The following is a 17,163-nucleotide window of genomic DNA, read 5'->3' as shown; positions in this document are numbered from 1 at the left end:
CAGAAGTTGCAGAATAACAGCATGAAGGAAGTGTGGGATGGGATGAAGATCATCACTGGCTGCAGCTCGAAGCGGGGTGCCACCATCGAGAGAGACGTGAAGAGAGCAAACCAAATGAACAACTTCTTTAACAGGTTTGACCACCCTAACCCACTCTCACTCTCACCTCGGAGTACTGCACCCTCCACACATCCTTCTGCTGATACCAGCATAGGAGAGACGTCCCCACCCATAATTACAACAGCGCAGGTGAGCAGAGAGCTGAGGAGACCTCGTGCCAGCAAAGCAGCGGGTCCAGATGGAGTATCGCCACGACTGCTGAAGGTCTGTGCATTGGAGCTGGGGGTCCTCTACAGCGCATCTTCAACCTGAGCCTGGAACAGGGGAGAGTCCCGAGGCTTTGGAAAACATCTTGCATCACCCCAGTCCCAAAGGTATCACATCCTAGTGAGCTGAATGACTTCCGGCCTGTTGCTCTGACATCACATGTGATGAAGACCATGGAGAGGCTGCTGCTTCACCACCTGAGGCCACAGGTTCAACATGCCCTCGACCCTCTGCAGTTTGCATATCAGGAGACAGTGGGAGCAGAGGATGCCACCATCTATATGCTACACTGATCCCTCTCCCACTTGGACAGAGGCAGTGGTGCTGTAAGAATTATGTTTCTAGACTTCTCTAGTGCCTTCAACACAATCCAACCTCTGCTCCTTAGGGACAAGCTGACATAAATGGGAGTAGATTCATACCTGGTTGCATGGATCGTGGACTATCTTAAAGACAGACCTCAGTATGTGTGTCTTGGGAACTGCACGTCTGACATTGTGGTCAGCAACACAGGAGTACCACAGGGGACTGTACTTTCTCCGGTCCTGTTCAGCCTATATACATCGGACTTCCAATACAACTCGGAGTCCTGCCACATGCAAAAGTTCGCTGACGACACTGCTATCGTGGGCTGCATCAGGAGTGGGCAGGAGGAGGAGTATAGGGACCTAATCAAGGTCTTTGTTAAATGGTGCGACTCAAACCACCTACACCTGAACACCAGCAAAACCAAGGAGCTGACGGTGGATTTTAGGAGGCCCAGACCCCTCATGGACCCCATGATCATCAGAGGTGACTGTGTGCAGAGGGTGCAGACCTATAAAAATACCTGGGAGTGCAGCTGGATGATAAATTAGACTGAACTGCCAATACTGATGCTCTGTGTAAGAAAGGACTGAGCCGACTATACTTCCTTAGAAGGCTGGCGTCCTTCAACATCTGCAATAAGATGCTGCAGATGTTCTATCAGACGGTTGTGGCGAGCGCCCTCTTCTACGTGGTGGTGTGCTGGGGAGTCAGCATTAAGAAGAAGGACGCCTCACACCTGGGACAAACTGGTGAGGAAGGCAGGCTCTATTGTTGGCATGGAGCTGGACAGCTTGACATCTGTGGCAGAGCGACGGGCGCTCAGCAGGCTCCTATCAATTATGGAGAATCCACTGCATCCACTAAACAGTGTCATCTCCAGACAGAAGAGCAGCTTCAGCGACAGACTGCTGTCACTGTCCTGCTCCACTGACAGGCTGAGAAGATCGTTCCTCCCCCAAACTATGCGACTCTTCAATTCCACACGGGGATGGGGGTAAACATTAACATTATACAAAGTTATTGTCTGTTTTTACCTGCATTGTTATCAATCTTTAATTTAATATTGTTTTTTGTATCAGTATGCTGCTGCTGGAGTATGTGAATTTCCCCTTGGGATTAATAAAGTATCTATCTATCTATCTATCTATCTATCTATCTATCTATCTATCTATCTATCTATCTATCTATCTATCTATCTATCTATCTATCTATCTATCTATCTATCAAGTTTAACGAACAACCGATTATAGAAAGAGTATCTCCAGAAAAAGACAGTAAGAGAGCTATAAGTAAAATGCTAGAGGCAACTATGCCACCGTGGTGCTCATGGAGTAAAGCCTCTGCTGTATTGTAGCGAGAGGGAGAATAAAAAGGTCCAGCAGGAGAATAATGTGGGGTGAAAGAGGGCTATCAAAGGAGAGGGTTAAGGAAAGAAAATTAGAGAGAACATAACAGAAGGAAGAAACAAGAGGTCTGTTCAAAAAATATGTAGGGGACAGTACAAGGGATATTTAGGGGACAGAAGCAGCAACTATGGTTAATACTTAGTACTACAACATAATGCTCACAAAGTTTGATGTATAGTTTGTACATAAACTTAAAAATAGATACTAGTATTCTATGATAAGGCATAGGTTAATAGGAGTTGATGCATCCAGAAAGAATATACTAGCAGGGGCCTGTACACAGTGTACAGAGCAGTGTATAAGGAGAAGACTGACTTAGTAAGTTGAGACAGAGAACATACAAATATTTGGAGAAAAGGGGAGAAAATAGTGCAATGTTTCAAGCTTTAAAGACTGACCTCTGCTGGTGGCATAAGGAGAAAAATAAAAACAGTACAATAAAGAAACCGGAACACAGTAAATTGAATGTTTTGAGCCTTGACTATTTAAGGGTATCTCTGTACAGCATGTTACACATTTGTCCTTAATATTGCATAACATATGAACACTAGAAAATTGTTGACTATTGAAGGGCATCCAGCCCCAAAAACACCACCACTGAGCCTGCATGACTATATTTACAGCAGTATTATTTGTATCCACCACAAAGGCCAGTATTGCATTGAGGGATTTGTAATATGAATCTGACACAGGGGTCAAAACAAATTCCTGATCCTCTTTAGTCCTCACAGACGTGCAAGCTATCATCTTTCTTTGGGATTCAAGTTTATAGTAATGACATTCCAAAAGACATCTGTTAAGATCTCAGTAAAGCAACTGCCGCAGCTTCTCAGTCTGGGAAGGATTCGATGTACATTTAAAAAAATAAGTTCATAACTCTACAGTGAAACTGGTATCTGTCTTCCCCAGAGTGGGTGTCCCAGTAAATTCACCTAGAAATCAGACCATATGGTGTTCTGAAAATCGCAAAATAACCAACGTTTCCATAATAAAATCTGCTTAACTCTCAACATGATACATATTACATATCACATCCATTTCAAAACAACTGAATAAGTATAATTATGGCTTACACTGAAGGGGTTAGCCAGGAGAAAGCCACATCTCTTCAAAAATATGACAGAATGACTTAAGTTTGTAAATCTGCATCTGAAGAAACCACAAGACTTCTGAAGCAATTTCATCTAAACTCTAAACAGAAGAGACCAAAAAGATCATGTTTGGTGAAAACCACAATACCTTTATATCAAACACCAAGCATGGTGACGGAGGGGTGATGAGTGGGGGTTGATTTGCAGCCTCATGACCTGGACATCTTTGGAGATATTTAGTAAACCCTGAACTAATCTTTATACCAGAATGTTCTAGAGAAATATGTAAATCAATCTCTTTGAATGCAAAAGCTTCCCAGAAGCTGGACCATTCAACAGATAATTGCTGTATGCATAACAGCAAAAAGAAGTGAATTAAGGTTTTAAAATCTCTAAGTCAAAGTCCAACTTCCAACTCCTTTTAGATGCCATGGCATCTTGAGCCAAGCCTGGGAGGCCACCCATATTTTCCATCTTTCTTTCCTAGGCATCGGAATGAGAGGTTTGTACGGTTCACCCTACAATTTTAGACCTCTGGGCTTAGCACCTGGTGATGGGGCTCTATCGGGTATGATAAACTTCTCTAGGCCTAAAGTTCATGTCATCCTGTAGTTCATGTCCCAAGCCCTGCTTTACCCTTCAATTAAACCCCTGGGTTGGCACTCCTGCCTGAACCTCTGAAACAAGTCAAATTTAAGATTCTAACCCAATTAATGTTAAAAAGATTTTTGTCTTACTTACTCTGGCACAGAAAAGTACAATATGAGAGGATTATATGAGTGTATATATATACTGTATATATCTTCGGTTTTCTATGGTGGAACGTATTCAACAACCCTCTTTCTATGTGCTACCTCTGGACAAATGTGTTAACTCATGATATACTTTTAGCACCTCTTTAGTCTAAAAGCAACACTGTGCTAAAGACATTTTTTTCTGCAGTTAATCTTCAATACTTCTTTACTTTTAATCTTAATTTAATAAAGTATATGTGAAATACAATAAAGAGTATGCTTCATTATTACTTTTTAATTGTATAGGGTGTTCCAGATCTAACTATGCAATTATTGCATGGCATTGCATTAAAAGCTGCAAGTTAGATCTGGACCACCCTGTATTTTCTTGCTTGTCTAATGTTTATTTAACTTATTTAACCACTTTATAAAGCATACTTATTTTGTTAACCATTTACAAATTCAGTATTAAATGACAGTACAGAAGACTGAAAGTGTTTTGCTTAATAAGCTGTAGGCCATAAATCAGGAATATTATCCTCATGACTTTCCACATTTTATTTTCAGGGTAACTGTTAGAACTTTCTTAATGATCTCTCTGAAGCAGGGCTTCTTGATTTTACTCTCTTTAACTGAACTTCCAAAATTTCTAATTAATTTTTGTTTTGTTTTTTTTGGCATTGAGCATTGCCAGTCCACAGTGGAACAGATCTGGTTCTTTGGCCAAGCCTTTGCTAGTCAGCAAATGGGACTTTTATTTTGTTAGGAAGAAACAATAACAGACCTGTTCATAAACAAGTGTCCTCAAATGCCAGTGAACTGAAGGAGTGTTGTAAGTTAGAGTGAGCCAAAAATCCTTTTGACATCATGTGATAAAATGATAAACTCAAACAGAAGAAAAGTATTTCAAGATTTGCTGCTAAACGTGGTTCTACAATTACTGAATTGTGAGATGTGCAAACTTTTTCTCAAATGGCTTAGCATTTTGGCTTATTTTTGTTCAATAAAAATGAAAACGCTAAACCAGTTGTTTGTTATTTGTCCTTTAGGTTAGATTTATCCACAAGCATTGCAGAAATAAAGTTTGCAACACTTTCTATACATCAGTCAAAATTAACAGGAAATGTCTGCAACTTATTTTGTGGTTTTTGCAATGTTCTACTAAACATAATAATATTCAAGCATAAGTGCACTTTGGGTTCAGTGAAGTCTAATCATAGATCATGAGCCTGAAAAAAACACATGTATTCAAAATTTGCTTACCTATTACGAGCCTAAGGTAAGAGAGAAATGTCTTTTTGATTATTTTTTCTGTGAATGAAACATGCATCTATTATTTTGACCCAAAGACCAGAAGATAATCAAGAGAATGATATGCAGTTTCTGTTTGAAAGGTTACCCAATGTTTTTGGGATGCAGAAGGTGTGATTTTGGTGGACACTGTGCCACATGATCTAAACATTCAAACTCTTTAAAAGTTACATACATGTTTAATGAAAGTTTGACCTCACAAAAATGAAGCTGAATCCCTCATGCCTTTAACATCTGAAAAGGCATGACCTCACACAAATTTAGAAAAAAAAAGAAGAAGCAATAAAAAAATGCACTTTGGACACATTGACAAAAACAGCATTTAGACTGAATAGTGCACTATTTAGACCTAGGGTAGATAGATAGATAGATAGATAGATAGATAGATAGATAGATAGATAGATAGATAGATAGATAGATAGATAGATAGATAGATAGATACTTTATTAATCCCAATGGGAAATTCACATTCTTCAGCAGCAGCATACTGATACAATAAATAATATTAAATTAAAGAATGATAATAATGCAGGTGAAAAACAAAAATAGGGTATGCACCCCCCAATGGGATAGAAGGGGTCAAATTTACTCCATAAAAATAAGGATCTGTAAAATAGGCACATGGAGTGTCATTTAAAGCTATTTTAAGATTACCGATCACAAATATATTTTGCATATTTGATTTTTTACTGGTGGTTGTAGCCCTCTAAGAGCCACTCACAGAAGGTTAAAAATGACAAATTTCCAACACAAGCATGTGGGGTATCATTCAAGACCAGAGGTCCCCAACCAGAGGGCCCCAGTGGCTATAGGTTTTCATTCTAACCCTTTTCTTAATTGGTGACCTGTTTTTGCTGCTAATTAACTTCTTCTGGATTAATTTTAACTGACTTTCTCTTGAAGACTCAGACCCCTTGTTTCATTTTCCTTAATCAGAAGACAAACAATAATGAGATACAAAATGAACCAAAACACAACCAGCGAACTGTTTCCATCATACAATATCTGAAAATAAAGAAAGATGAAGGTCCCAGGAATGTTGTTCTGCTCAGGTCCCCAAAACATTTTAACAGCGCTCTTAGAAAGAGAAAATCAACAATTTCGGAAATGTTTGCCATTACACAATGAGAGCAGGAACAAGCCATGGAATTAAAGAACGGGTTTAATTAATGACAAGACTCAGCAACTAATTAAGCAAATGGTTGTAGTGATATTGGTTGAAGTTTCAGGACCTTACTTAGTTTGTCTCCTGTTGGCTCACTTACTTCACATTTATTTCATTTCAGGAAAGAAATGAAGCAATTCAGAGGAACAATGAAGAAATTCTGGGGAACAAGTCTTAAAAAACAAGTCATTAAAATTAATTAAAAAGAAGTTAATTAGCAACAAAAGCAGGTCACTAATTAAGAAAAGGGTTAGAATGAAAACCTGCAGCCACTGGGGGCCCTCTAGGACCGGAGATGGGGACCTCTGGACTAAAATGATATCCCACATGCTTGTGTTGGAAATTTGTCATTTTTAACCTTCTGGGAGTGGCTCTTAGAGGGTTACAACCACCAGTAAATAATGAAATATGCAAACTATCACGTTTGTGATAAAAAAGAACCTGCAGACACTGGGGCCCTCCAGGACCAGAGTTGGGGACCCCTGTTTTAGACTATTTCAAGGTCAGTGATTATAAATACTGCGGTGGGTTGGCACCCTGCCCGGGATTGGTTCCTGCCTTGTGCCCTATGTTGGCTGGGATTGGCTCCAGCAGACCCCCGTGACCCTGTGTTTGGATTCAGCGGGTTGGAAAATGGATGGATGGATGGATGGATGATTATAAATACTGCGGTGGGCTAGCGCCCTGCCCAGAGTTTGTTCCTGCCTTGTGCCCTGTGCTGGTTGGGATTGGCTCCTGCAGACCCCCGTGACCCTGTGTTAGGATTTAGCGGGTTGGAGAATGACTGACTGACTGACTGATTACAAATATGTTATTTTTTGATCCTTTATTGGGGATCTAGCCCTCTATAGACCTTTATCAGAGGGTGACAGATGACATATTTCTAATACAATCGAGAATATTTACACTTTTAACATTTACATTGAAGCACACATATTAATATTTCAAATAATGGACACAACTGTTTTTGTTTATTATGTACTTCTACCTCATAAAGTAAATCATTACATTTCTTACGATCACCCCAAATTAGCCAGGCTTATGCTAACTCACACTTTTTTTGTTATAACTGTCTACAATCTCTACTGCCAGATTTTTAATGATTGTTTTTTTTTTGGGTTGAATGGTATTTTTTTTTTTTACATTCAATTACAAGTTCCTCAGTTTTTATAACATTTTTATAAAAAAAGACTCAACACAATATTTAAGAAAATCGTCTTCTACTGGACCATGACTGGTTTCATTTTCATTCAGTAGGCTAACAATCACTGAGTCATCAGCAGATTTTAAGGTGAATTTGTTTTCAAATTTACTGCGACTGCCATTCGTACAGAGGATGCACAAAGGAGGTGAAAGAACACAGAACTATTAGGGTCCCTGTGTGGATGAGGACATCATATCATGTTCTTGGGTTCAAATGTATAAAGTCATAGATCTTAAACAGGATGTACTTACTGTTTCGCATGATATACACGCGAAATTCTAAAATGTACTTCTTTAGCCATGCATTCTGTACGTAAGCCAAGCAACATCCCAAAGGACTTCCATCGATTCGGTACACCGTTGGTTGTCCCAGGTGCAGGTTAAACAGCATTTTATTGTAGTGTTAGTTCTAACAGGGGAAAACGTTAAGCAGAATATCTGACGTGTTAAAAAGTTTTTTAGCTAAATGCTGACAAACATAGCGGGACCTCTGGTGAAGCGCTGTATACCAGCGACCGGCGTTGACGTTGCTTTCGAAGTGTGTCGCGTAACCGACCAGTATGCCGACCCGCGCTGGCACTGCGCACGTGCAGTTGGTCTTCCGCAGGAGGGGCGGGCAGGCGAGCGCGCGCAAGTGATAAATGGTGAGTGGAGGCAGGGCGCGTAGCGCACGGCACGTCAGGCAGGCAGTGCGGAGTAGTGCGTCAGACCTGGAGAATGGCGGTGGCCGGCTGAGGAGAGAAGTGTGAAGAGAGTATCTCGCTTCAATCCCCGACCCGAAGCAGCTCTCCGTGAATGAAGATGGCTAGCAGCATGCAGAATGAACACCAAGAGTCCAAGGGGGAACGACAGGGCCGCGACAAAAACGCCGCGGTGGATAACAACGATATACCCAAGCACGTAGCGCGAGGCATGTTGCGCGCATCCAAACAAGATGGCGAACGGACTGGATGTCAAGAAGGACCTGCGGCAGGAACGGCACAAGACGCTACCGAACGGCGACTGAGTAGCGGCTCGTCGGAGCCGAAGGGCAGCGACAAATCCCCGACTTTCATGAAATCCGCCGAAGAGCAGACAAGGAGAAATTTCCACATTCCCCTGAAGAACAAAGAAAGGAAAGGTTGTACATTCACTCTTCCTAATAAAAAAAAATATCAAATGTTTGTTTCTAGCAAACAGTCGCTTCATCTGTCTGTAAGCGAGTCATTGAGTCGCTGAAGGTGGCTCCCACTACCTCTTGTCCTTCTCCTGGGCAGCCCCATCTTTTCTGAAAGTGTAACAGTTAGTTCGAGCGGCACGCGTGTTGCAGCGCTCGGCAGGTAAGCGGCGCTGCAGGAGCTCCACGTGAGGATGGTGTGAAGAAGACACGCCAGCTCAGGACGATGATATGTTATGACATTGTCCACCGTAAAAGATATAACTTCACATGTTTGGCTTTAAGTTCCCGACCACATCCGTAAACAGTTTTGCGCCCAACGCCGTGGACATTGTGGCTAAAGTTTTAGCACAGACGTGCGCCCACCTTCACCCCTTAGTCGCCATAACGACACCGAGCTGATGTATAAATAGGAATTTGTGGTTTCGCTGTTAGACTTCTGGAATGCGACTGAACTGCGACTTTTTCCCATCCCAGATCCACAACTCTTTAATTATCATTCATTTTCAAGCCCAAGCCTTCATCGATGCAAAATTCCGTTGGATAAAATTTGGATTGTGCAGAAACCGATTCGCTCCGTTCACATGCAAACTAATTACGGATTAAATAAGAACGCTTCACATTACCAAAAAGAAAAAAGACACACACGACTTGAAATGTGACAGCGTTCCTTTTGTTTGTTAGTATCCACATTCACCTTTATACTTTTCAGTTTTTGTTACTGTATATCATTCATGCATCAGTTGCATTTTACCAGCGATACTTGGTACCTAAGCAAAGGAAGCGAGTTCAGTTCTCTGCAGTTTTTGATTTTCAAATTTGCACCCAATGTAAAAAGAACTAGAAGCACGTCAGAGTCCCTTCCTATTTGGGTGCTTTTTTGCATTGTGTAGCAGTACTTATACAGTATGTGGGCCATAATAGAATGACAACTTTTCTGGTTAAATATTTAACAGTTACCAGCACTACATTCATAATTTAAAGATATGTTTATGACCTAGAAGTTTTTAATTATATTTATTGTTCAGGTTTAGATTTTCCTACATAAGCATTTCAGAGGTTCTTTCCTTTAAATGTCCTGTGCAATTGTTCCCGTATAAATTTAGATTTATTTCCCTAATATATTGAACAAAAGTAGCAATTAATTTTTCGTATTTGCATTACGTAATTTGGACCTATTCATATTACAAAGACTGGTTTTTCATTTACTGTTTGGGTGGAGCAGTTGTAACAATAGTTATGAGACACAACAATCCCTGGATAGGATGGAAGTCTATTGCAGTGCACAGTTTTGCACACAACCACCTACCTACATGAGTCCAGTTTTTAATCCTTTATATATCCGTCCATATATTGGAAATAGGATGTGGTCATTGGAGTACCAGTGACCTATCTATGTAAGCAATTTTACACATTTGGGGAACAGGGATTCAATCCTTGTTTTATATTTACATCCATATATTGGAAATGTGATTGACATTGGAATACCAGCAAGATATCTAACCATTGGGAAAATATACACGCTACACAGTTGTGGAACAAGGATTCACACCTTGTTTCCTAGTACTATATATCAGCAATATTAACCATTGATTATTACCACCCCCCCGCCCAAGTTTCCTGCAATAAAGCTCACTTTCTGCTGAAAACAAGTGGGATTTTATCGAAACTTTTTTGCAAAATGGCTGTGTTGTCAATTATTTTTTCAGCAGGATGTTTGAAAGCTTGAATACAAATCTCATTGTGGGTTCATTTGAGTTTAGTGCTATGCAAATCTAAGTCATCAATATACTGTAACGTACAGAAATAAACCGTATTACATTTAAAGTAGCCTATGAAGTATTGAGCCCAAGGCATTTATAGGGATTGTGGTTCCATTCAAATGGCAGTTTTAATGTAGACTTAGTCATGTTTTAAAGTAATTTCCTTGAATAGTTAAGAGGATGTAAATGCAAGCATCTTTATAATTTTTTTTAGAGGTTCTACAAAATTTTAAATATTTTGAAACTCTTCTCTGATTCTTTCTGCTTATAAAATACTACATATGTGTGAAGGAAATACATAAGGCTGAGGCTAGTTGTTAATCGTATCAATCTTGTTTTTCACCATTAAATCTGTAGCATAGATGGTGGTTAATACACGTTTTAGCCAAATGTTATGCATTTCTTTAACAACTGTACATATACAGCCAAGTTACCTAGACAAAAATAATACTTTCCAAATGTTTAGGTCACAACATTATTTTGGACATTTGTTTATGGAATTTCACAAAGTATTCAGGCTTTTAATGCATAGTTTTTATTATAATTTTTTTCTTGCATGCAGAGACCTATCACATAATGCATAACAATTATGCAGGGATATTGGAAATGAAATGCTAAATGACATAGTCAGTTGGTGTTGGATTCTAGGGATTAATGACTGGATCAGCAATTGAACCAGTTTTTCCTAACAGTTGAACAAATCATATTGGTTAATTATTAACGGTTTGCCACGTCAAGCGCCATATTGAAAATAAAATGCTGAATGAAGTGGGCACTGAGTAGTGTTGGGTTCTGAGGCTTAACTGACTGGATCAGTAGTTGTTACCAGTTTTCCTTAACAGTAAAACTAATCATCATGCTGGAAACTGTACACAGTTTATTTCATGAGCCACACACCCTAACAGTATTTAATTGGGTTCAGTGGTTAAGAACTAAATGTTTTGAAATAATTTTTTTTGTGTTTATTATTTCGGAAGCAGACACTGTACATACAACTCTTCCTTAACTCTTTCAGGGCTGATGTCGACTTTTGTCAAAATTCAGGGGTAGAGGACGGTAATCAGCTGTAACCTGCGACAAAACTCGCCCTTAGGTTTTAGTTCGACTCTTTGCTAGAAGAAAAGTTACATGGCTTTGCTAATTTAACCTCGATTCCCTACGCGTGCAGGAGTAGCGAAGAGCAAACAACCTTTAAAATGGCATTGACATCTGGCAAGAGTCCAAAGCGAAATACTCCATGGACGTTTTATGTAATTTCGTTGAATAGAACTCTTACCTGTCAGACTCCAAGTTTGATGCAAGTGATCTGGAGATGGATATCAAAAACGAAAGTGAGGTACCGGCGTCATCTGATCGGTCCCCTACAGCAGAATTCGCTTGGGGGGGACCACCACTTATGATGACAAGAGGTACAAACCAGATTGTGTCACACTGAGACCACTACTGCCACCCTCCTGCTGTGATGCCGAACAGGTGCCACAGCACATAGCGACAGATGTTTCTTGTTGATTTATCTGTGAAATCGTTGCTTTGTGTGCTTTACAGAAAACCTGAGTTTTTGGAAAAATAATTCAGCCCTTAAAGAGTTAAGAAAAAAATAGAAAGCAAAACTATGCACTTTCTGTCTAACAACTAGCAATAAATCTTTGGGTTTTTTTGGGGTCAAAGACTATATATGGCGCTGAAGTGGTTTGGTTGCAATATTTTTTGTAGTATGTGCTATAAGTGAAAATTCTTTAAAGCATGGCTACATTTAGCATAAATATTTAAAGTGTAGTGATTGGGTGGGGGTGGGCTCTTATTTTATTGCATTTATTCTGGTATTTTCAGTTCAACTCAGTTGTGCCCTTTTAAAAAATAATTTTGTTTTATATTCATCTTGAGACCTTACTACAGTTTGTTATGGTGGTCCTCCTTGAACCAGTACATTGTTTGATTATCGTCAGAAAATTACAGAAAATAATTGTGCAAGGTTGAAAATGAAATCAGAAGGCCACATGGCTAGACGTGTGAAATTGTACTATCATAGGTGTTTCTTTTTTTTGTAATTCTATCCTGTGTCTTTCGTTGGGCTTGGAAACTGATGTTTATTGTAGCTTATGTTTCAATACAAATCTGTCTATTCAGTTTTGAACTATGCAAATCTTTAGGTCCGTTTAGTCAAACAAGCAAGTCATATTTACATAGGTTTGGTAGACAATTCTACGTTTGCAGATTGTAGATTTTGCGCTATAGAGTCCATCTTTGACAGCACTTGTTTCATTTTCACCTTAGACATCACCTAAGATATCTGTAAGGTGCCATAAAAAAGCTGTGTTACTGAGAATATTTAATATTTTTATAGATAGTTGTTTTTTTAAGGGATTTGTTTTACACAGTTTAAAATCAAAAATTGCAACACTGAATAGTCTTTATTATTTATGAGTGAAACTTTGCTCTATCAGCCATAGTAAGTATAGAATCACCTTTTTCTATATTAGAAATTATTTTAGGAGAAGAGAAACCTTTTTATCTGAATTCTTAGTTGGTATATTGGTTCACATTGTTCCTAGCTACTATGTACTTTTAGATAGATAGATAGATAGATAGATAGATAGATAGATACTTTATTAATCCCGATGGGAAATTTTAAGCATGAAAAGGAGGGTACATTCAAATGCATCCAGCTCAGTTATTTCTTTTAATTTGCCATTACAAAATATGCCAGTTCTTTGTTTTTTTACATGTTCCTTCATTAGATCCCCTCATCCTGTCATAAATAATATATCTGACTAGAACTGGGTGTGTTGAATAACTAATCCTGGATGTTATGCCAATCCATTACAGGGCATACTTATAGATATGTACCCATTCGCATGCTTGTACCAGATAATATTAGAATCAACAGGTAACTCACAGAACAGTGATGAGGAAATAAAGAGAGTTCCTGCGTAAAACACTTGATAAGAATGTGGCAGTATGCAATGAGCAATAACTGTCCTCTATACTGAACCCAAAACTCCAAATCTGTCAGGGAACAGCACTGATCTTAACGTGTATTGTTGCAGTTTTCATAAAGTGTGCCTATATTTTTGTGCATGAAGAAGCATCTTCACAAGTAACTATGTTCTTGATGTCATGTGTTTTATAGTAAAATTTGTGTTTTTAAGGTAAAGTTGGGTCACTGAAATTAAATTGTGTTGTCATTTAGTGTCTAAAATTAAGAAACATTTACTGGAACTAGTGATTATAGCAATTTTAATACTAAAAGTGTACATTTTAAAGGACTTTTCTTTGAAGATAAGTGATTTTTGGGAGTGAGCAGACAGATGGAATATTCATTGCTAAACTGCATATTTCTAAATTCTTTTAAATTATTTATTTAATTTACATGCTACTGCTGAAGCTTAGTAGTCACAAGGCAGAGAAGTCCATTAGACCCCTTGTATGTGAACAGTCCTCTTGTTCTTTATATTATCAATAAGAGATTTGAGGGTCAAAACATTTTTTGACGTAGTCTTGCTCTTGTGTTACCTTTTAAGAAGCCAACGTAAATGTGCTATTTACATAAGAAATTTAGGTCTTTTTCATGTGCATAGCAAAAGGGTTGGCAAATATGAAAAATGACTTTTGATGCAAAAGCCAGAGTTGGCAGAATTTTGTTATTGCATAAAGTAGAACTTTTCTCTGAAGTCTTAACTGGTGATCAATATGAATAAGGGAATATTAAAGTTCCTTTTTGTTAAATGAAATTAAAAAAAGAATACATGAATTCTAAATGTAATGCTTCATGAAAAGTACTCCGCAGCAGAGAAGCAAAACCGCAAATAATCAAATTATTCTACTCATTAGGGGATTGTTGACATATGGGAATTCATTAGGTGTGTTTGGACCATGGACCCCATATTTAAGTACTTTGTATGTGGTTGTTATTAATATGTGCGTGTTTTATTTGCATTTACAGCAGGTCTCCAAGGTAAACAGGTGTCTGGCATGTTAACATAAGTGAGCTTGCAGCATAGCATTTGTTGCTAAGTCTGGGATAGTGTGTGCTGTGGTAGATGGAGGCACCACTAACCTCAAGGGAACTGGAGTGTTGCATCAACTTTGATTGAATGGATAAGTGGCTAGACAGCAACTTGCAGTGTATACAGGCTATTAAATACTGCTAAAGTGACCAAGGCAATGAACTTTAAAATACAAAAACTGCACGTTTAATCCCTGTCTCTGACACAATGTGATTCTGAGCAAGTAACTTAACCCCATACCTGTATCATTTGTAGAAAATGTCGGTGAAACACACATATTTTGGTATTGTAAATCACCTTGGGTAAATTGGATAATCCAGATTTACAACAACTAATATACATTTTCACAATAAAGCACAATGTCAGGTGTAGATCCAGTACCCTTTGATTAGTTTACATGTATAGTAGTTGAATCATTTTTTATAATGTATTACTATACACACTAAAATGTTTGTTAATCATACAAATAATTAAACTTTTAAATATTGACTACATGTTTATATTGCCATTGGGATGACTGTTAGTGACCTACTTAACACAAAAATGTTTTTTGGGGATAGACCAAAGTTCTGCACGCATTTCCATTTGTACTGGACCCTCAATGGATGCTTTAATTACATTGTATGCTGATACTCTGGTGAATGTTGTTTTTCTTATCCAAAAGTCTTTGGGTAAGGAATCTATTTGAATCAGTTTTAATTTTACAAAAGCAACTTATTTTTTTAAATTCTTGTGAAATCTGAATGTAGAATGAAATATTAATGTCTCAAAATGTATCAAGTTCCAAGTTCATATGGAATAGGCAAGGTAGCGTGACATGATTTGGTTTCAGTCCAAAAGAAAATCCAAACTGAATAAGCTACAAAATGACTTTTTTCCCCCCATAGGTGGAAAGAAATTCCCATATGTGACATGTGAGCAACTAAACAAGCAAGCAAGGCCTATGAAGTTAGATTTTTACATATGGAATATGTATGTAGGTCACCTTCACGTTTACATTCTATCACTAGAAAGGAATTGTGCTGTATTCAGAGTTGCCATTTGTGACATCACATTTTCCTACTTCACTCTCTGGGCATTAGCACGTTCTGTACATGACTTCCATCTAGGTGAAATTAAACCTGGTCATAAAGTGTTTCCCCCCACAACCCTAACCAGTTGACACATTAAACCGGTGTGCAAAATTAAACTTCAAAAAAAAAGTTTTAATTGTGAATTCTATTTGCATTCATTAACACAATTAAAATATATAGTTAGAACGTTTCCATCACAACATATTTAAGTACAATATTTAAAAAGAAAGTTAACAAATCACACAATTTTTTGATGTATTCAATATAGTTGTAAATCAATTTATCATGTAAATATTTAGTCAATTCAATATTTGTAAACATATGTAAAGAAAAATAATGCATATTCATTAACTTGTATATAACTTTTGTAGTTTTACTCACTTTTTTGGATCAAAAACAAAAAAACTTTGTTGCTTGGTCCCTCGTTTTCACATTTTTTCTGGTGTGTGTCTGTGAATCGCACAGAAATAGTTTACCATCATACTGACATCCCAATGACCCTGGAACCTTCTCTCCATGTACTTGATATCCTGACAGGAAGTTTCACCATGCTCTATACTCACAACTCCCAAGATTTTAAGAGAAAAATTCAAAATGCAAATCCAAAAAATGAACTTTGTGTTGCAGTTTGATTACTTAAACTTAAGGAAATTGTGAAAAATTTTTTATGATTTGGATCTTTATTGTAACTTAAAAACTTGGAAGTTGCTTCTTTGAATGATACCCAAGCCTCTCATTCCAGGTTGTTTGTTCCGCATCAGAAATCCGTTTTGATTATCAGGTCCAGCAAAAAATGTCATCTTTCAGTTTGGCCTTATACAACCCCAGAAACTTACGGCACAAATACATAAAACATGCTCCATCTTTTGATAATGCTTTGATAAGCTGCTTCGTTAAACCAAGCTTAATATGAAACAGCAACACCTTATCTGAATCCACCACACTGTAGCTTTTTTCAAGCTGGCCATACCTTCTGAACCTAATGTAAATTCTTCGCTCTGCTATTCCACTCGCAGAAAATCAATACAAATTTTGAATGCCCTGACTGCTGTCAATGCACAACTTTCAGGTCCCCACATATGAACCAACCGTACTCATTTGTAGTAATTAGCAAGTTAAAAAAAAAAAAACTGTTTTGCTTTAAACATAAATTGTATTAAATTAATTGAGTCGAACAGATTATTAAAATATTAATATTAAAGTGCAAAAGCAATTAAAATCTATAACAGATAAAATGTGTTTTCTGAAAAATATATTACCCGATGGAGAAAAATGGTTTTCATTTTTGAATTAGGCATCAAAAAATACATGAATTAATCCAAAGCAATTTTTTCAATATATACCTGTGAATTTTTTTTCCATACATTAAAACACACTTTGCCCTTTGCTTCCTAATTTAATTGCAACTTACTGTTTTCAAAGTAAAATGTGTACATTGTTATATATTCAGTGAAAGGATATACTTGGAATTATTTCTACAAGAAACCAGAAAGTTGAGCAGTTCTCGTCTTTTGCAGAGATGGTTTTAAAACTAAACTGGCACATTAAGAGTTTTCTTGCCTCTCCTTTTTATTTGCTAGCATTTGCTATTTTTTCCAATTTTGAATTCTATAAAACT

General features: G+C 37.8%; 1 protein-coding gene across 3 annotated transcripts in view; it reads left to right on the top strand.

Moving 5' to 3' along the window:
• Positions 1 to 8,199: 8,199 nt before the first annotated feature.
• The window catches only part of tasora (transcription activation suppressor a), a 41,551-nt gene continuing 32,587 nt past the window's right edge, over positions 8,200 to 17,163 (top strand). For 2 of the 3 annotated variants that reach the window (XM_028825112.2, XM_028825111.2), the window contains exon 1: positions 8,200 to 8,666. In XM_028825112.2, coding sequence (XP_028680945.1) covers positions 8,342 to 8,666 — 325 coding nt within the window. In that variant the 5' untranslated portion in view covers positions 8,200 to 8,341. The remainder of the gene's footprint in view (positions 8,667 to 17,163) is intronic. The other variant, XM_028825109.2, reaches the window with a different exon arrangement.

Source organism: Erpetoichthys calabaricus, chromosome 18, assembly GCF_900747795.2.
Source record: "Erpetoichthys calabaricus chromosome 18, fErpCal1.3, whole genome shotgun sequence".
NCBI classification, from domain to species: domain Eukaryota; kingdom Metazoa; phylum Chordata; class Cladistia; order Polypteriformes; family Polypteridae; genus Erpetoichthys; species Erpetoichthys calabaricus.
The sequence above is the reverse complement of the archived record's forward strand: the minus strand, read 5'-3'. Positions and strand labels throughout refer to the sequence as shown.